Genomic DNA, 20,354 nt, shown 5'->3' on the forward strand with positions numbered 1-20,354 from the left:
ACCACAAATCAATAGGTAGAGAGTTTTTTTTCAGAGAATGATATCATCTGTTCTCTACTGAGAGCAAAACCAAGAGAAATGAATATAAGGTATTATCAAAAGAAATTATCAAAGCTATTCCTTTTTTGAGTTTTTCTTTAAACGGGTATATTTGGGGGCCGGCCCTGTGGCTTAGCGGTTAAGTGCACGCGCTCCGCTACTGGTGGCCCGGGTTCCTATCCCGGGCGTGCACCGACGCACCGCTTCTCGGGCCGTGCTGAGGCCGCGTCCCACATACAGCAACTAGAAGGATGTGCAACTATGACGTACAACTATCTCCTGGGGCTTTGAGGAACAAAAGGAGGAGGATTGGCAATAGATGTTAGCTCAGAGCCGATCTTCCTCAGCAAAAAGAGGAGGATTAGCATGGATGTTAGCTCAGGGCTGATCTTCCTCACAAAAAAAAAAGAATAAAAAAAAAAAGGGTATGTTTGAATCTAGTTGAAATGCATTGATTATGGGCATACTTTCATGACGGGCTGGGCCAGGTGACTTTGGAATGCTGTTTCAGGCTCAAAAGATTGCATATACGTGAAGACATACGTTCTCTCATGGAGCGTGGCCAGGCCAGACAAAATCAGAGGGTTGCTATTTTTTTATGAAAATAAGTGGTTGCCAGGAAACTGGGATTTTAATTTCAGCTTGATCATTAATTAGTTCTATTTTTTAGACAAGAATCTTAACTCCTGTAAGTCTTAGTTCCTTTTTTTAACAAAATTAAGGAGGTCATCATGATAGCTAAGATTCTTTTAGCCTTAAAATTAATTATAAAAATGTATAGAATATTACCTACTTTGCTCATGGTAAAGTCACAGAACGTGTCCATTCTTTATGAATGTTTCCCTTGTTTGAATTTCATGAAAACATTTTGTCTGCTATTTGACTAATTGCAACATCTGATAACTTTTGAAAATATTATAAAAACTCAGTTGATGTTACATGTATGGATACTAAGCTTAGAAAAGACTAAAACAGATTGCCCTCATATTAAATCTTTCTCTGCCTGTAAGTGTCGCTCACTTGGAAGCTGCAATAACTCAGGCTACTGTTAGCCATTTGATAAATTTTTATTTACAAGTATTCCACTTCCTCTTGGGAGTTGAAAGAATTAGTGCAGTTAAAAACTTTGACTTAGTCTAGACCTTCTTGGATGTCTTGTTTTCTGATTTTTATAGTCAATTTAGCCCTCCCTGCAAATAAGTCACTTTAAACTATCACTTTAGGCAGAAAACGTGAGGAATTGAATTTTGTTTGGTTGAATTAATTATCGTATTTCATTCGTTCATTTGAGTAGACTCCCTGCTAGACTGTGAGCTGCATGGAGATAGGGATGTGTCTGTTTTTGCTCATCAGTGGATCAGACCCCTGTACTTACCATGATGCATACACATCGTAGCTGCTCAACAGAGACTTGTTAAATGAATAAATGGTATGATTTTACTCCTCTGGAGTTGGTAGGCACTAAAAATTTGTGATTCAATGTTCTTTTCCATTTGAAAATTTGTAGTCATAGACCATTTTATATTTGGAGGTGATCGTACGAGTCTACAATCTGTTCGACAGCATCGAGTTATGAAAAATGTCTTACTCAAGACCTTTTATGTCCACCTTGGATTCTGCCTTGAACTCCCTTCAGAATATTGAGCCAGACACATAAAACATGGACTGGCCAGATGAAATGGGACAACATTTATTGGGAGTAGGAGAGTGGCTGGAAATTCAGGAAATGTTGGTTTGCCTATTGGTTGCCTTTCTTTAGTCACTTCTTCAAAAGGGTCCCAATCCCTTATATTTTTTATCACAACTTCTTTACTGATTATCAACTTCTCCCTTCTTCACATACAAATTTTCTTTCTCCGTCTTTCCAAGAGTTGTCTTATTTCCCCTACGTTACTCAGTATGTTAATTACCTCTTGGACATATTTGCTCTCTACCCAAACATGGAGGGCAGGGACAACCATTTTGGTGTTATTGCCCACAAGCTCTGCCAAATTGGTGGCTCTGACATCTGACCCACTCTTCCTTCTTGCCGGTGCAGCTAGAGCCCTTCTAGAGGGAGGACCAGACCTCCACCATCTTTGGGCCACCCAAATCCAATCTGCCAGCTTCATTGATATGTTCAGAAGTCCTTTAGCTCATCACTAGGTGATTCCCTATTATGATTCTCATTGCTATTGTTCCAATACCACTTGCCTTGATGTTGCAGTAACTTTTGGGGTAAGAGGTTGGAATAAGAGGTGTTCATAAATGTGATCTGGAACTTAAGGAATGTGTATGCGTTTATTCAATAGTTATTTTTTTGGCACCCATGGTATGCCAGGCATGTTACATAACTGGAGCAATCATAAGGTAGGTGACTCTAGCTGTAGTGTTGGAGCAGAGACTGTCCTTCCCTCTCCCATCTCTTGTGGTTAGGCCATGATTCCCCATTACTGCCAGTATCCCATGGATCTCTCTGTCATCTTTCCAACGAGCCAGTTTAAGGACTTCTAACAACCACTTTTTTATGTTTGTTTTGTGACAGATGATTCAAGAGAGCCGGTTTCTCATAGAAATGGCAGATACAGTCCAGGAAAAGATTGTGCAGTGTCAGAAAGCAGGTAATCTCCCCCTTTGCCCAACCCCCCATTTCGTTTAGAAACCTTAGTGATAACTTTTGGCAGGTTTTTTTTTTAAGGTTCTGTTTTTACTCTTAAAATCCAAATATTTTATGTCATAGTTTAACTATACTCTGAGTTAAACTTATGTCTTTGTTTAATATATATAGGAGAAATCTAGGTGATAGCAGGTGGCCTGTAGGTGTGTATCTAGGGGGTAGTGTCTGAAGATGTCTAGAGAGGTGAGGGGTTCTGAATCTCCTTTTGTGGTTTGGAAGCCTATCAATCCTTTTACGACACATTGCTCCTTAAAAACACTTCATTTTTACAATTTGAATTATAATCCTATTACTCTTCTAGGCGTTTGCCTTATTTATTAGTCCTCATTTTAGATTTATTCTTCCTTTAAGCATGGGATGGGACACGTGTTTGTGAGGGCACGCCTGTGTTTAAGTTCACCTTCATTCATACTCCTGCACTTTTCTCTCTCTGGGATTCATTTTCTCCTTGATCCACACACACAATAATGATTATGATGAGGAAGATCACAATATGACAATTGCTCGATTTATTTGCATATGATATACTAAGCAGACACACTATGTTACTTAGTCCTCATAACAACTCTGCAAGGTAATCATCGTTACATCCAATCTACAGATAAGGCATCTGAGATTCTGAGAGATTGAGTGAATTATTCAAGATCCCATATCAACACGTGGTCGAGCTGACCTTTGAACCCAGACGAAACTTTAAAAATGGTGCTCTTCAGGGGCCAGCCTGGTGGTGTAGTGGTTAAATTCACGTGCTCCACTTTGGTGGCCCGAGGTTCGCAGGTTTGGATCCCAGGCGCGGACCTACACACTGCTTATCAAGCCATGCTGTGGAGCCATCCCATATAAAGTAGAGGAAGATGGGCACAGATGTTAGCCCAGGGCCAGTCTTCCTCAGCAAAAAGAGGAGGCTTAGCAACAGATGTTAGCTCAGGGCTAATCTTCCTCACACACACACAAAAAAACAATGGTGCTCTTCCCTGCCTGGCCTGCAGGCTTAAATGTTTCGGTTGACGGGAAGCACAAAAATAATAATACCAAATACTTATATAATACTCCCATGTGCCAGGCACACTTTGAGGCCTTTAGATGTATGGACTCATTTAATCTTCACCACAATCCCTTGAGGCAAACACTCTTGCTATCGCCATTCCACCAAGGAGGAAACTGAATCACAGAGACTCTCAGGGACTTGCTCATGCTCACGTAGCTGGTAAGCAGTAGAGCTAGAGTGTAAGCCCGGGCTCCACAGTCATGCCCTTACACATGCTGTGCCATGATGTTAGCACCAGGAAAGTTCGTGTGGTTTTAGGCTGCATTAATAAAAGCAGAGTAACAAAGAGAACAAGGAGGGTGATGGTAAATCCTTACCTCGTGTGTGCTGCTTCAAGACCATTTCGAGTACAATGTTCCTGGGTGCAGGTCCCTACAGCTCAAGTCTAGGAAGCTGTGCAATGCAGTGGCCTTGCCTGGAGCTCATCCTTAAAGAAGAGACATTATTAATAAGCTGAAACATGTTAGAATGTTTAATCTGGAGAAGAGAAGGCTCTAATGGACTTTATCTAATATCTTTCTTTGAATATTTAAAGGACTGCACTGTGGAAAAGAGATGAGACATTGTTGGTCTGGGTCTAGCTAGCCCCAAGGAGTAGAAGTTCCAGGGAGAGAGACTCTGGCTCGATATCAGTCATAGCTTTCCAAAGATGGAATGAACAGTCCAGAAGAACATGTGATTCCCATCTCTGAGGTGCTAAGACAAAGGCTGAAGAAACAGATGATGGTTATGTTTTTTATAGTATTCAAGCTTGAGAAATGGTTGAGCTAAAAATAACTTTAAGGCCATTCTCAAATCTGAAACATGTAGGTGTTTCCAGGAATGCTATTTTTAAAAAATCTCTTTATTTTTACTCAACATTTACTAATTACCATTGTTATCTATGTGGGCTCCAGGGCGTACTGTAAAGCCATATGGGTGGTTCATAAGGAAAAGTAAGATGTGTGCATCTATCACATGTGGGTACCATTCACACATTTCACTGTTTCATATAAAAACCAGGTAGAAGACAAACAAAATATGTTACCTGTTTGAAGAATTTGCTTCTTAACTTCTCATGTCTTTATTTATGGCTCCTGTTTACAATGTAATTTGGTCTAATGCATTGATTCTTGTCAGTTTTGTTAACCATTTGGTGGGGATGAACAGAATGGGAAGGAGAATGCAATTCAGGTATTTAGAAATTATGAGAGAAGGACAGGAATGGGAACCATATTTTTACAGATAATATTTTCATAATAAAATGCCTATTTTTTTGAAATTTATACTAATAATTCTTATATGTTCTCTTTTCAAAGGGATGGAGTTCCATGAGGAACTTCATAATCTAGGGGCCAAAGAAGGCTTGAAAGGAAGAAAACTCAACAAGGCAACTGAGAGCTTTGCTTGGAACATTACAGTGTTGAAGGTAAATGAAATTCCCAGGCACCCCCTCTGCTTTATTTTTCTCCTCCCTTTCTCTCCAGCGTGCAGAGAAGCATCAGTGGTTAGATACGGGGATCTGAATTTTTCAGTCAGTGTGTGTCCTAATCACCAGGTTCGCGCTCTGAGTGATAGTGAGTTGCATCCTGGGATTGACACGCTTTTCACCATAATAAGGCAATGAGGTTTGTGGTGGAGGCAGAGGACAACACAACCTAATTCTCTTGCTGGATGTTTGCGCTTGTGTGTTTTCACTCACATGAACGCTTCTGTTCAAGTCAATATGGCTGTTCTTGTTTGTGGAAAGAACAACGCCAAGTGTTGCTGGAGAAGGATCCAACACAGGTGATCTGGAAGAGCCTTAAACTACAGAATATCTGGAGGTTAGGATTATTTTATTTTGAGAGCAGTCTCTATAAATACATTTATTTTTGCAAACAGCTTTAGAAGTCAGTTTCTCGAGATTATGATTTGCTCTGCTGAAAATTAATTTTAGGGTTTTGAAGTAAAGATGCCACTTTGCCTATTTTCTTACATGAGAGCAGAAATGTTTTAGGCAGTTAGAATAATTTATTCCTGACAGTGTGATGGGAGAAAAACAGCCACAAACAAAATTAATAACTGCTGACATTTAAAGAACACGTTTTATGTGCCAGGTACTGTTTTATATGAATTAACATTTTAATACAACAACCCAATACAGTCATTGTTCTCATTTTACGGGTGAGAAACTGAGGCATTGAAAACTTATGTATAATGCCCAAGGTCACTCTGCTGGTAAGTGGTGGAGCTGGAGCTTGAACAGAGGCGGTCGGCTCCAGAGCCTGTGTCTTTAACCTGCTCTGCAGAGATGCTGCACATGTGTATGTGAAAGTGCTAGGTGAACTGTAGGACACATCACAAATGTTTACTAAAAATTCAGTCCACAAACATTTGTTAAGCTCCTCCTACGTACTGGGCTCTGGCTAGGCATTGGGGATCCCTGGAGAACAAGAGATACAGACTCTGACCTCATGATTTAACGGTCTGGGGGCGGGGGGTGGGGTGGGAGAAAATAGGTGTCATTCGTTTAACAGACAGGGAGGAGCTACTCGGTTAATGCAAAGAGGAACTTATTTTATACTACTAGAGTACCACATGGCAGCATGGACGCTGATACAAACGCTTTCTGTCCAGCGGGTGTTTATGTGGGCTTGTTAATGTGCCGATCATTGAGAAAGGTGCTAGAGATACAAATATTGAAAGAGTAATTCCTGGGCCTCCAGGGCTAGTCTGCAAGGGGAGACCAACGTGCAGCTAATAATGGCCATCGGTGACTCAGCACTTGATGATTGACAAGCACTCACGGCTAAATAGTTTCTATGCATTTCCCCTTCCTTCTTTGCAGCAACTGTGTGACCTTGCAGCAGCTCATGCTGACCCTGATATGACTCTCCCCATCTCACGGAGGAGGAAATTGAGGCTTAGGGAGGTTTGAGTTTCTTGCCTTCAGCTAGTAAACGGCAGAGCTGACATTTGAACTCATGCCCATGGTTCTGACACTACCCTGTCCTCCTCAGTCCATGTGACTGAGTCCCGGCAGCAGGGGTGAGGGCACAGGCTCTGTGTGCAGACTGCCCCGTAGCTGTGAGGCTTCAACCAAGTTGTGTAATCTCTCTAAGGGTGATAATAGTACCTACACCCAGGGTTTGTGAGAATTAAATGAGATAATACATACAAAAGAGCTAAGTCACAGTGCACAAAACTAGACACTAAATATATATATGTATATAGTATATGTAAATATACATACATACATACGTGTGTGTGTGTATGCTATTACTTTATATATATATAAGCTATTACTTTTGCCAAGTGAGAATGACCATTGGAAGAACAAGTCTTTTGTTATTGTTTGTTTTTTATTTAAAATTTTTTTAATTAATTATTTTTTTAATTGAGATGTAGTTGTTTGTTTCTTTGTTAACTTCCGACTGAAGCCCATTTACTGTTTTCTGAAGTTTCTTTGTGTGTTTTTTTTTTTAGTGACAGGACTTGGCTGCTAGATGGGGCCAAGCAAATGCTGTACAAATTATTCCAAGACAGATCTTTTGAAACACAGTCAGTCTTCGATTATTATAGCTAATGTACTGTTGCTATTTCAGCTTAAGAGTAGTGAACTTTTCCAAACGTCTAATATTTCCTTTCTCTCCTCCATTGAGTTTGGAGGGCCTTTAATCAAGATGGCCTTTCCCTAGGTGTTGAACAAATGACGTTCTTGGAATTTGGATTTTTAGCTGAGGGACAAAGAGACTGGGCTCTTTTGGAGACTGTTTATTCCAGTGGTGTCTCTCTGAGAAGATCCTCCTCTCTAAGACTCTTCCTTTATTTCTTATATCTTGGATCTGAAGCTCTTAGTTCTTGCTTTGTTCTCCAGCCTTCCTATTGATTTTCCAAGCTCCTCAAGTTCTTCCAATAAATGGCCTTTTCCTTAAGTTTACCAGAGTCAATTTACATTGCTTACAACTGGTTGAATTAGTAATAACCACACTGGTAAGACATAATCACTGAATTAGTAGGATATGACAGGGCTCGCCTGTAAAATTTTGCATTGCCTACTGAAAAGGTTTCCTTATACACAATTTATACAAGCACTCCCCATTATCTGGTGGGAGGAAGTGGAGATTGACCAATATTGGTTGAATATATGGGTTCCTGTAGCTAAAAATATTTAATTCCTATGTAATTTCCACCAAGAAAGGGAAGAGGTAGAAAAAAGGAGAAATGTGCCTTCAGGGAAATGGTGGATTGGCAGCATGGAGTGGTGGAAAGGGGCATTGACTTTAAAGCAAATTGAGCTGAGACTAAAAAATAAATTCTTTAGTTTATGTTTTCTGCAATTCAGTATTACATTGATCTGATATTAATAAATGATGGGGAGCTGGAGAAAAATTTGGAGAGAAAAAGATGAATGTCTACGTTCATAGTTCTACAATGTAATGAATATGAATTATACTTAACAGTGTCCAAATTTTCCAAGCCGGAGATGAGGACTTAGAAGCCAGCAAGGAGGCTGAAATCAAGATGGTCCTGGAAGCTCCCATATATGTGTTTTTCTTCCATTCATATTTTAGCACTATGCATGGGTCCAGAGTGGGGACTTCCTTAGCAGATCTTTTGTACTTCCCCACACTTTTGCCATATGCCAGTAGCCAACTGTAACAGTTATTTTCCTCTTACCCTTTCTTTCTCTTTCACTGCTGAGCACAAAATTGAACTCCTTAAATAGCTACTGTGTCCATTTGGGATGATATGATGATGCATGTCTCAATGACTCAGTCTTCAGTGTCTTTTCCAAATAGTCATTGGACCAAGATAGCTCCCTCTCATCCCACCCTCACACATTAACAATTCCTCCCATCTGTCTTTCCTCCATGCTGTCCTTCAGAAATGAGTTTTGTTTGGTTATTAACATAATATTAAAATCTTACAATGGGAATTTTTCCTGTTCTTTAAGTCTTCCAGAAAGAGATACTACAACATCACCGGCATAGCCAACCTATTGTAGTGAGTTGTTTTTAATTTTGGAAGTGTTTCACTCATGAGAATTCTGAAGATCTCTTGGAAGAGAGATATGAATTTATACTATATCACTGATAAAACACAATGTGTTATGAAGTGGAATTCATTTAAAGTCCTAGACTCCATCCAGATTATTTGACTCTTTAAGTACAAAAAGAACTTAACTGTAAGGTTGCTACACCTGTAAAACTAAAATTAGAAAGAACCCGAGAATAACATTTTAGAGAGCTTTCCCAATATATATTTTTCTAACTTGGCCTGTTGGCTATTTTAAGGAACTAAATTCCATTATCTTCACATTTTTTTTTTAATTGAGGAATATTCGCCCGGCGCTATTGTCTGTTGCCAATCTTCCTCTTTTTTTTTGCTTGAGGAAGATTAGCCCTGAGCTAACATCTGCACCAGTCTTCCTCCATTTTGTATGTGGTATGCCACCACAGCATGGCAGGTGAGTGATGTAGGTCCGCACCCAGGATCCAAACCTGAGAACCCAGGCCGCTGAAGCGGAGCATGCGGAACTTTAACCACTTGGCCACGGGGCCAGCCCCCATTATCTTTACAGTTTTAAAGGTTTGATGAAAAAGTAAATTTTAGGGCCGGCTCCGTGGCTTGGCGGTTAAGTGCATGCGCTGTGATGCTGGCGGCCCGGGTTCCGATCCCGGCGCGCCCCGAGGCACCACTTCTCCGTCCAACCCGAGGCCGAGTCCCATGTACAGCAACTAGAAGGATGTGAACCTATGACATACAACTATCTACTGGGGCTTTGCGGGGAAAAAAATGAATAAATAAAAAAAATCTTAAAAAAAAAAAAAAGTAAATTTTAGCAGACTAGAGAAGTGTCAAGTAGAGATATATAAAAAATAGTGTTGTAGAAATCTAATTAGTAAACATTTTATTATAAAGGAAAAGCTATGAATTAGGTGATCACTAGAGCTTAAAGAGAAATAAAAGGGTTAAGAAGCGGCTGACATTTGTTCATGAATCTCATTGATTACTAGTTGAATGATATGTATTAAATAAGTAATGAATAAATGACTGTTTCATCAATGAGCACTTCTATTAATTGATATGTATTTGTGCTTTCCCTAGATAGATTTCTAGCTTATAATTTAATGCATTCCAGTGTATGCCATAAAAAACTGGGTCTCTTCTATTGATTTATGTTCGCTAGATATGACTAATCTTTTTTCACTCAACTTTTTGGCTTTTTATCACTGCTTCAGCTTTTGCTTCTTCTGCTTTGATCTTGACAACATTTTCATTTTCCTTGGGAAGAGCAGAGGCTGAAGCTTTTCACTTCTCTTTGGGCACTTCTGTTTCTAACCTAGGCAGATTCTCTCATTCGATCCCCAAATTTTAGGCCCTGACTTCTCTGGGGAATATCGCTGCAAAAAAGAAATTACATGGATGTCAGTGTAGTAATATGCTTTCCAATAGACTTTGAAGTCTTTGCTCATTGTTGAGAGAGAGGAAAAGCAGGGAAACAAGATGACGGTCTACTGGGAAAAGAAGTACAAGAAGAGGCATCCGTCTCTGAAAGGCTGAGCAACAGTAAGAATGGAGTCGCCCTCAACTGAGTGACCATAGATATTTTAAATCATTCTATGAGCTACTGTGTGTGCATGGGGGGGGATCAAACCACGCTCTTCTGGCAGCCATAGTGACTGTGTCCCTGGGGGCTGCTTGAGGTTATATAAAGAAGAAACGTGTCCAGTGTCCTCCATGTTGTCCATTGAGAACTTCTCCAATGGTATTTGTAGCAGCTGCTGGCTGTTGTTGCCATAGAAGCTGGAGAAAGGCTAGGTTTCCTCCTGAGCCAACTCATTCAGAAAAGAACAGCTATCTATGAAGTCTAGAAACAGATCCCCAATAACAACAATGCATTAATAATAAACTATTCTTCATATTATTACTATCAATTATTAAGAAACATAAAGCAAAGTGGTCAACAGTACAGACTCTGGAGCCAGATGCTTTCTAGCTGTGTGGCCTTGGGAAAATTTCCTTTTGTCTTTATGCTTGAATCAGTTGGGATGTGCTAGGCTGTGCTGTGGTAACAAAAATCTGAAAATCTCAGTTGCTTAAAAAAATGGCTTCTTTCTTGCTCACATTGTATGTCCATCATGGGTCAGCAAGGGTCACGTAGGAACTCAGGCTAATGGGGGCTCTATCTCAACAAATACTTCTGCAATCCTAGAGGCAGGAAAGCACAAGCTCGTTTTAAACACTTCTGCCAAGTAGTGTCACATATCTCTTCTATTCCCATTTGACTGGCCAAAGCAAGCCACGTGGTGAAATCTGACTACAGTGTACACTTGCTCAAGGAAGGGAGCAGATATTGGTGAGTATAGTCTACCAGTGACAGGTTCCTCAACTATCCCTGCCCCATGGGGTTATAGCTAGGACTAAGTATATATAAAGTGCTGTCTGGCATATAAAAAGTGCTATGTAAGTTTCTGTTATTTTTATTATTAATAATGAGCATTCAGTGCCTACAATGAGCAGTTAAGTGATTTTCACACGTCATCCCAAGTAATTTTAAGGGTAACTTTGTAAAGTTACTGTTATTACACCCATTTTACAGGTAGGAGGACTGAGGCTCGAGAGATTAGGTAACTTTCCCTTTGCCATGTAGGTAGTGAGTGATGGAGCAAGGCTCTAACTCCAGAGCCCATGCTGTCACCCCACTATGCTATGTCTTCAGAATATTTATAGCACCACAGTAATGATGGCTTGTATTAACTGAATGCTTTCTATGTATCAACTATTGTACTGAGTGCTTTATATCTATTATCTTAATCCAAGGGAGGAGTAGGTATCCTGTCCGGCTAACGTGAGTATTCTAGTCACTTGGCACTGCAGAAAGGCATATTGACAGAGTGTAGCTTGAGACCACGAATTCTCTTTGTTCTGGCTTTACATTCACCAATCAACTCTCTGGTGTCCACTTGGCTTCTGAAGAATACTTTTCTAATGGAGATAGCATGGGTTGACTAAATGACATAACTAGACCCATCTGCCTGGCAGTCCTATTTCTCTTTGTCAATGAGTCAGTTAACTTTCTTTATCAGTCCATCTCCCATGAGTTTGGTTAGCGTGAATCAGCTCCCCAGGGCCTGATCACCCCTGAGTGAGTGGATGCAATTGAGCCCCTGGACAGATACCATTGAGATTATGAAAGCAAAACAAAACAGCAACAAAAATATCACAGCAGAGGGTCAGACCCTGGACCCACCATGAGAACCCAGCCAGCCTCCTCCTGTCTCTCTGGGACAGCTTCACTGTTCCCTGGCTTTTAGTCTAGACTCCACCAGCCTCCACATCTTGGTGAGATAGAGAAAGTTTAAGAGCCGTGCTTCCAGCAAAAACTTTTCAAAGGCCATGCTCCCTTTCATAGTCCTTCCTCAGCTCACTCCTCCACAGCTTCCGTTGTGCCTCACAGATCCTCAATGTGTCCTTTATCACCTAAGCCGTTAGAGCAGAAGTGCTGGAATCTTCTTCCTTTGAATAACAAACCTGAGATGGTTCAGAAATGGAAGGTGAAGTCCCTATAGGTGAATTCCTCAGGCTTCACTGAGAAAGGAGCCTCCTGAGAGGCCAAGTTGAAGAGCCGTTAAAGTCACCAGTATTGAGAAGTGAACATTCAAAGAGTTTAAACAAAGCTTCTAATTCTGCTAAGTCTAAGGAAAATACTTCCCAGTGATACATATGAAATAATCAATTCTTGGGCTGTGAATTCCCGTCTGTTTTATCTTAGACTTATCTAAGTGTTTAGGTCTATAGGAAATTGGACTCTGAGTCTAGAAATCTGCAATTAACTAATATAATTTTTAAAAATTATCTTATCTTCTCTGGGGCTAGATTTTCTCACCTAAAAATGAGATGAGACTTTATGATTGCTAGAGTCCTTACAGGTCTTCGCATTTTATGGTTATAGGTTATTTTCCATCCTTTTCTGTGGCTTAATTACATTACATTGCTAAAATACACTGATCCTTTTGTCACTAAACTTATCAGTAGTGTAAATATCTCTACTTATGTTTCTTCCCTTTTATGTCTTGCTCCCCCACCTTTGTTTTTTTTGGTTTTCTAACCCATGGCGCTATGAATCCCTAATTATATTTCTTCTTCCCTCAGCCTCCACTGTGATCCCTCCACTGCTATCTTCTCCTTTCCTGACTTCTCTTTCCAAATAAGATGGTCTGTACTTACCATCTTTATTTTTTCCTGAGGAAGATTCGCCCCCAGCTAACATCTGTTACCAATCTTCCTCTTTTGTTTTTTATGTGAGCTGCCGCCACAGCATGGCCACTAACAGATGAGTGGTGTGGTTCCATGCCTGGGAACCCGACCCAGGCTGCTGAAGTGGAGTGTGCCAAACTTTAGCCACTAGGCCATCGGGGCTGGCCCTGTACTTACCATCTTGTTGAGAATTTTTCTTCCAATGTTTTTTTATTGTGGTAAAATACACATAACATAAATTTATCATTTTAACCATTTTAAAATGTATAACTAGTGGTATTAAATAATTAAATACATTCAATGTGCAACTATGACATACAACTATCTACTGAGGCTTTGGGGAAAAAAAAAGGAGGAGGATTGGCAATAGATGTTAGCTCAGGGCCCGTCTTCCTCAGCAAACAGAGGAGGATTAGCATGGATGTTAGCTCAGGGCTGATGTTCCTCACAAAAAAATAAATTAAAATAAATAAATACATTCATAATGTTGTGCAACCATTACCACCATCCATCTCCATAACTCTTCTCATCTTGTAAAACTGAAACTCTGTACTCATTAAACAACAACTCCCCGTTCCCCTCTTCCCCCAGCCCCTGGCAACTACCATTCTACTTTCTGACTCTATGATTTTTGACTACTCTAAGCACCTTATATAAGTGGAATCGTGTAGTAGTTGTCTTTTTGTGACTGGCTTATTTCACTTAGCATAATGTCCTCAATGTTCATCCATGTTGTAACATATGTCAGAATTTCCTTCCCTTTTAAGGCTGAATAATAGTCCATTGTATATAAATGCCACGTTTGCTTATCTGTTTATCTTTTTATAGGCACCTGGACACTTCCATGTTTTAGCTTTTGTGAATAATGCTGCTGTGAACATGGGTGTACAAATCTCTTTGAGGCCCTGATTTCAATTCTTTTGGGTATATACCCAGAAATGGAATATGGCTTATATGGTAATTCTCTGTTTAGTCTTTTTTTGAGGAGCAATCATACTGTTTTCCACATTGGCTGTACCATTTTACATTACCACCAACAGTGCACAAGAGTTCTAATTTCTCCATATCCTCACCAACACTTATTTTCTTATTTTTTATTAGTAGCCATCTTAATGGGTGTGAGGTAGTATCTCATTGTGGTTTTGATTTGCATTTTCCTTATGATTAATGATACTGAGCATCTTTTCATGTGCTTATTGGCCATTTGTATATCTTTTTTGGAGAAATGTCTACTCAAGTCCTTTGCCCATTTTTGAATTGGGGTATTTGTTTTTTTTTCATTGTTGAGTTTTATAAGTTCTCTATATATCCTGGATATTAATCCTTTATCAGATATATGATTTGCAAATATTTTTTCCCATTCTGTGGGTTGCCTTTTTACTCTGATGATATTGTCTTTTGATGCACAAAGTTTAAAAATTTTCATGAAGTCTAATTTGTCTATTTTTTCTTTTGTTGCCTGTATCTTTGGTATCCTACCCAAGAAATCATTACCAAATCCAATGTCATGAGGCTTTTGCCCTGTGTTTTCTTCTAAGAGTTTCATAGTTTTAGGTCTTACATTTAGGTCTTTGGCCCATTTGAGTTAATTTTTTGTATATGTTGTTAGGTGAGGGTCCAAATTCTTTCTGTTATATGGATATCCAGTTTTCCCAATACCATTTGTTGAAAAGACTTTCCTTTCTCCATTGAATGGTCTTGACACCCTTGTCAAAAATCATTTGACTATTTTTGTCAGGGTTTATTTCTGGGCTGTCTATTCTATTCCATTGGTCTATATGTCTGAGTTTATGCCAGTGCCACACTGTTTTGACTACTGTAGCTTTGTAGTAAGTTTTAAAATCAGGAAGTATGAGTCCTCCAGCTTTGTTCTTCTTTTCAAGATTGTTTGGCTATTCAGGGTCTCTTGAGATTCCATATGAATTTTAGGATGGGTTTTTCTATTTCTGCCAAAACATTGTTGGGATTTTGATAGAGATTGCATTACACATGTAGATTGCTTTTGGTAGTATTGACATCTTAACAATATTGTTTTCTTATTGGGAATTTTGCAAACAGAATGATCTTTTATCCTTTCTTTCATTCTGCAAGGCTACCCTGCAGTGAAAAATACTCAAAAAATGTTGTAGAGGTTCTAATAATTAAATTCAGAGTATAATTCACAAAAGTTCTATTCTGGAAATACAGATTACAGTCTATTATTCCGTAGGTTAAGTGCTCTATAGTAAAAAGCAAATTGTACGGAATGGACCATGTAAGTAATCACCACCTCAAGACTTACCTGTCTGTCTGTTCACCTATCTAGCCAGCTAGTTGTGTATCCATCTGCTCAAAGACTTCCCTACCCACCTAAAGAATGTCTTATATTGTTAGGTTAAGTGTGTCTAATAGCTAGTGAAGGGAATGTTGTGTATTGACCTAGTCTACGTCTTCTCTAGGCTACATTTATTTTTTAAATTTTCATTTTATTTTTTAATTTATTTTCATTTTTTGGCCTATTAAGTGTTTTAAAAATAATATTTGAATTTTGGCAAGCAGTTATGGTATTTGTCATGCTGTAAATGTTTGGGGACTGCAACTAGGATGGGCAAAATAATGATGATGCCAAAATTGAGGGTCTGATTCTAGCGGCAGCCAATTTAGTCTCACTCAGCCTAGCAAGCCCTAGACTCAGCTGTAATCTCAGCCCTGTGTTACAATGCATGCCATTTATCACCAGGAAGAAGGTGGCAGGTGAGAGAATGGATGGATCAGTTCTAGAAAAACAACTCTAATCTCATGTGTCAGTACCATTATCTTTATACACAAAAGAAACTTTTATTAGGCCTTATGAAGTGAAGAATATACATTTAGAAGGCATAACATCTATTCCTGGGTTTTTATAAGCTAAGTTTGATATAATTATACTTGGGCTAGGTGTTTGAAAAGGTACTCCTAGACACATTTTTAGAACCTTGTTATTGTTTGGTTTATTAGTGCAGAATAAAGACGTTTTTCTCCCATCTCAAGAAGTTGATTTAATTTATTTTCACTTCAACATTTATAAATAAGAAGGTGCAAAGAATAAAAGAGGCTTCTAAACCATAAATTAGCAAACAGCGATTTTTGTTTTTTGGTGAAACCACATTCATCCATTCAATAAATATCTGTAAGCCCCTGCTGAGTACTAGGCTCTGTGCCTGGGACTGTGCTGGTGAATAAAAGCATGGTCTCCTCCTCTCATGGAACTGACAGTCTAGTGGGGGAGGCCGTCATTAATAGTCACACACTGCATATTAAATTTGTCACTATGATGAGTGCCGAAGGAGAAGTTGCATGGCATTGTGAGAATGTATAACGGGTTTTGACCTAGTGGGAGAGGTCGGGGAAGTCTTCTGTGAGGAAGTACCAGTAAACAAAGAGTAAATATCTTTAGCCTTTCATGGATTCTAAAACCCTGCCTTGTATCTTGATACTTGAGTGTGGTTACCAAAACAATCTGAAAATAATGGTGAAAAGAAAACAAATCAAAATAAAGATGTGCTGGACCTCTTCAGCCTGGTCTGGGGAGTTCTAAAATGTCTGCCTGGCTCATTTAATTACCCCTGTTAGCATCGCAGCTAATTTCTTACTATATCAAATCTGGTCATGAGTCATATTGTTAATTACAAGTGAATTTAATCATTCATCTTCTAAGAAAATAATCTATAGCAACATTCTACGTCCATGTGTATCCATAGAATTTGCTTGACAGCTTGTAGTTGCAGAGCAGGATGTTAAAAGGTTGGTTTTTGAGAGATTTCTGTGATTTAAAGCTGAAAGCCTGCAGAGAAAGAATTATATAATACACAATATTAGCTGTATTAGCATTAGAAAAAAGGGTAAATTCTTTTAAAAAGAGTATAATTAATACATCTATGATAATAAAAAAGTCACAAATCTAAAACATTACTTCAAATCACTCTTGCCCAACAATATGGGACAGTTCGGGTGGAATGTAAATGCTTCCCAGTGGTATCAGGCTGGTTGCGCGGTGTCCAGATTTCTGCCTTGGGTGCCTGCATCCCAGCTGTGCTGCCCGGGAGTTGAGAAGAGATAAAAGCCAGGCTGCTGACATGATTATGGAAGCACAGACCACACTTTATCTCCAGTGGAACTAAATTTAATGTCTCTCGAAGGTACAGTTTTTTGTTTCAGATGAAAGCTATATTTTATAATGATTTTGAATAATTCAGAAATGGCAGAATCCTAATGAATAGATGCATCATAGACCAGAGGACTTGGCTGCAGCTCGTGAGGTTATGGAAGGTCTTACTTTTCTGGCAGGAAAACTTTCTTTAGAGAAAATTTGCTTCTTACACACAGAGTCTTAGTCTAAGGTGAGTTTTAGCTAAAGTGAGTTTGATGTCTTAACTCTGTGAGCTATTTTCTATGAAGATATAAGTGGAAAGAAGACATTGATAACGAAGGTGTTTCGTTCTATTTTCTTATAGTCCTTTTTGATTTTTCAGACACAAGCTCCTCTTCTTTCCTTGTTACTCTAGGGAGAAGAAGGGATACATCCATCTGATATCCTTATTCTTAACCCAAAACAGAGCAACATGAGCTCACTTCTCTGAATGTATATGTAAGTGTGGTGTGTACATTGTCAAGTAAAAACAAATCCAGGTTTAGGTAAAGAGAGATTTTATTTGAAAGGATTATTGCAATATGGGGAAGGGGAACATTGCAATAAATAGGGAGAATGCTCCTTCCATAAAATCTGTAAGCTTCTCAAAGGTCAGGCAAAAAAAAGCATTTTTATTTTACTGGGAGGGGCAAACAAGGCTAGAAAGAGCCTGGTATGGGGAACCGGTGCTTGGGTGGTGTGATCCTGAGGGGCCATTAAGAAGGGGCTGTGTGTGGGTTGGCCGGGGGTGTGGGGTGGGGTGGGGGGGCCAAAGTTCAGGGGTCTGAAGGAGACAGAGAAGCTTAACTAAAGTTTGGCTGAGTCAAAGAAGCAGATATTTTGTCCATATTGGTTACTGGGTACAGACAGTTTAGCTAATCCTTTCTGGAAGGGAGCTTGAGGGTCTTTGTCTGGCCTTGGCACAGGTAAAGGGAAGGGGGGCCGGTGCAGGGGGGGAGCACCCGTGAGTCCTGTCTAAGTCACATGGGGAAGGCTGGTTCTTTTCAGTGAGCCATTTTCTGGAACACAAAAGGGTGAAGGATTTCTTAACTGTCTCTGTTTTCCTGGAGCACAGGGCTCAGGTAAAGTTTAACATTCTCAACATACATATATAAATATGTATATAAAAAATATTGTATATGTGTGTATGTGTATATATACACACACGTATATACATGTCACACATATACGTAGCATTTACATTTCCACATGTAAATATGTAAAGGACAATTTCGGTTAAGAATAATCAAATTAGATGTTACTCTTTTAAAGCTATATTGAAAAGATCATAATGCGCAGCAAGAAAATTTCCCTTAATCCGGAAGTAGTTGTCTTCCAATTTAATTAGACTTCTCTTATTTCGGGTCCAGGTCCTGGGTGCTCAAATATACATCATGTGTGACATTACATCCTCACAGAACAGACTGGGGCGGGGCGGGAGGGGGAATGGACCTTTTTTCCCCCTTATTTCCCACTTGTTGGAAAACAATTTTGTATTGTTAATCACTCCTTATGGATTAGTGATACTTAAGCGTTTATGATAAGTAAAGGTACCTAGTCACCAAAGCAGAATAATTAGGAGCTGAATTTTCCTTTTAAGGAAAAATCCATGTTTTTATGAGAAGATGAGTTATCAATTTTTTGAAAAAGAAATCCTCTTGGATTTTTAAAAGTAAGTTTAAATGCATAAAATATTTACACTTAAGTGTTCAGAAAACTATTTGAATAAGGCAAGAAACATTCATCATTATCATTAGAATTATCATATTAATGTTTTGAAAGAAGATAACTTCTGAAAGGGAAAGACTCCCTGTCACAGAACTGTAACTTAGAATTGTGTCTTAGACTTTTGCATTATCAGAGGATTTTATGGAAAGGTTATCAAATCATTAGGTAGAAGCTGCTTACTTTCAGAGACAAAGAAGTGTGTAGGTTTCTTTCAGGCTGAGGAGAGTTCTTTGGTGTGCAGCAGAATACACTAACCCCTCTGATCTGGTTTGTAAATCTGCCAAGATAAAGCCATGTGTTCTAAAAATAGCCAAACTCTTTGTTTATGTGAAAGATACTATTCTCAATGGACTTTTGAGTCAATGGACTCAGGGATGGAAAGTTCTTAAATTGCTTTACAATGTATTCCAGGATTAAAAGATTGCAATCCAGATGTCTCAGAGGTATCTCTTAATCAACTAGAATATTCCAGATCTCCCAGGTGTCTGCTACTCAGCAGCTGGCATTATGGAACAACTAACATAAAAGTGGTTTGTGGATCCTGCTGCCTGGGAAAAATTAATCTCTTGGGCCAAAAAGAAGTTCCTGATCAATTCCTAACAAATCTAGTTTCAGAAAGTTGAGCTTTTTTTCGTAAATATGCATTAAGAATTGTATTTCTCGTATACATTTAAAATATCCTAGTACCCTAAATGTATGGTGTTGGTTTCAGCAGTTAATTCTGGTTGCCTTGGATCAGAAATGTGGGTTTGTCTCCCTGTAATTTTCTACTTCTCTAGATTTATTTGAGCATCATTTTTTTTTTAAAGCAAAAACATAGAAGAAAGGTTGAATGTTTTAGCGAGTTACTTGTGTTCTCTGGGGCACATAATTGAATCAGTAGTTTATTCCTTCACGCTGCTCAGATGAGTTCATTTTGAATATCTGATAGAACAGTCATATTGACACTGAAGAGCTGGAGACAGTTTATTTGTTGGTGAAATCATGGCTAGTTGCATACCACTTCCTCATCCCCTTACCTTCCAGATGGTTTTTTACACTTACACGTGTTCCAGGAAACAGGCTCTTTTGTTTATTGTGGATTTGATATCAACCAAGAAACTGAATCCAGGGCTGCTAAAAATGAAGCTGGCATGTAAATGCGTGGGTATGAAAAGTGTATTTTAATAGTGACTATGTCCTAATATTAAATCTGAATAAATGAGACTAAAGATTCTTAACAATGTATATTGTGTATCCTCTGAGTCAGCCTGTAGAGTCTTTTCATGTAATGTGAAACCGGAGAGGGAAAAAGCCAGCACCTTCCTTCCTGTTCTCTTTTATCTGTAATACATTTTTGCCTGGGAGAGGAAGAATGTCATTGAAGGGAACAATTATATGTATATATAGTGTATGCTTGTGTGTGTGTGTGTGTGTGTGTGTGTGTGTGATAACATAACCCTCTGATTCTTATATTAAACAATCCATTTATTAACCCCACTCATTGTAAGCTCTGTAATAATACACGTAGA

The 20,354-nt window shown here is 39.0% G+C and overlaps 1 protein-coding gene across 3 annotated transcripts in view; it reads left to right on the top strand.

Moving 5' to 3' along the window:
* PLCL1 (phospholipase C like 1 (inactive)) overlaps positions 1–20,354 on the top strand; it is a 326,580-nt gene that overhangs the window by 278,379 nt on the left and 27,847 nt on the right. For all 3 annotated transcript variants that reach the window (XM_087435551.1, XM_087435550.1, XM_004426769.3), the window contains exons 4-5: positions 2,564–2,639; positions 5,042–5,151. In XM_087435551.1, the coding sequence (XP_087291677.1) occupies positions 2,564–2,639; positions 5,042–5,151 (186 nt within the window). The remainder of the gene's footprint in view (positions 1–2,563; positions 2,640–5,041; positions 5,152–20,354) is intronic.

This window comes from Ceratotherium simum, chromosome 9, assembly GCF_057802395.1.
Source record: "Ceratotherium simum simum isolate JZ-2026a chromosome 9, ASM5780239v1, whole genome shotgun sequence".
Lineage (NCBI taxonomy): Eukaryota > Metazoa > Chordata > Mammalia > Perissodactyla > Rhinocerotidae > Ceratotherium > Ceratotherium simum.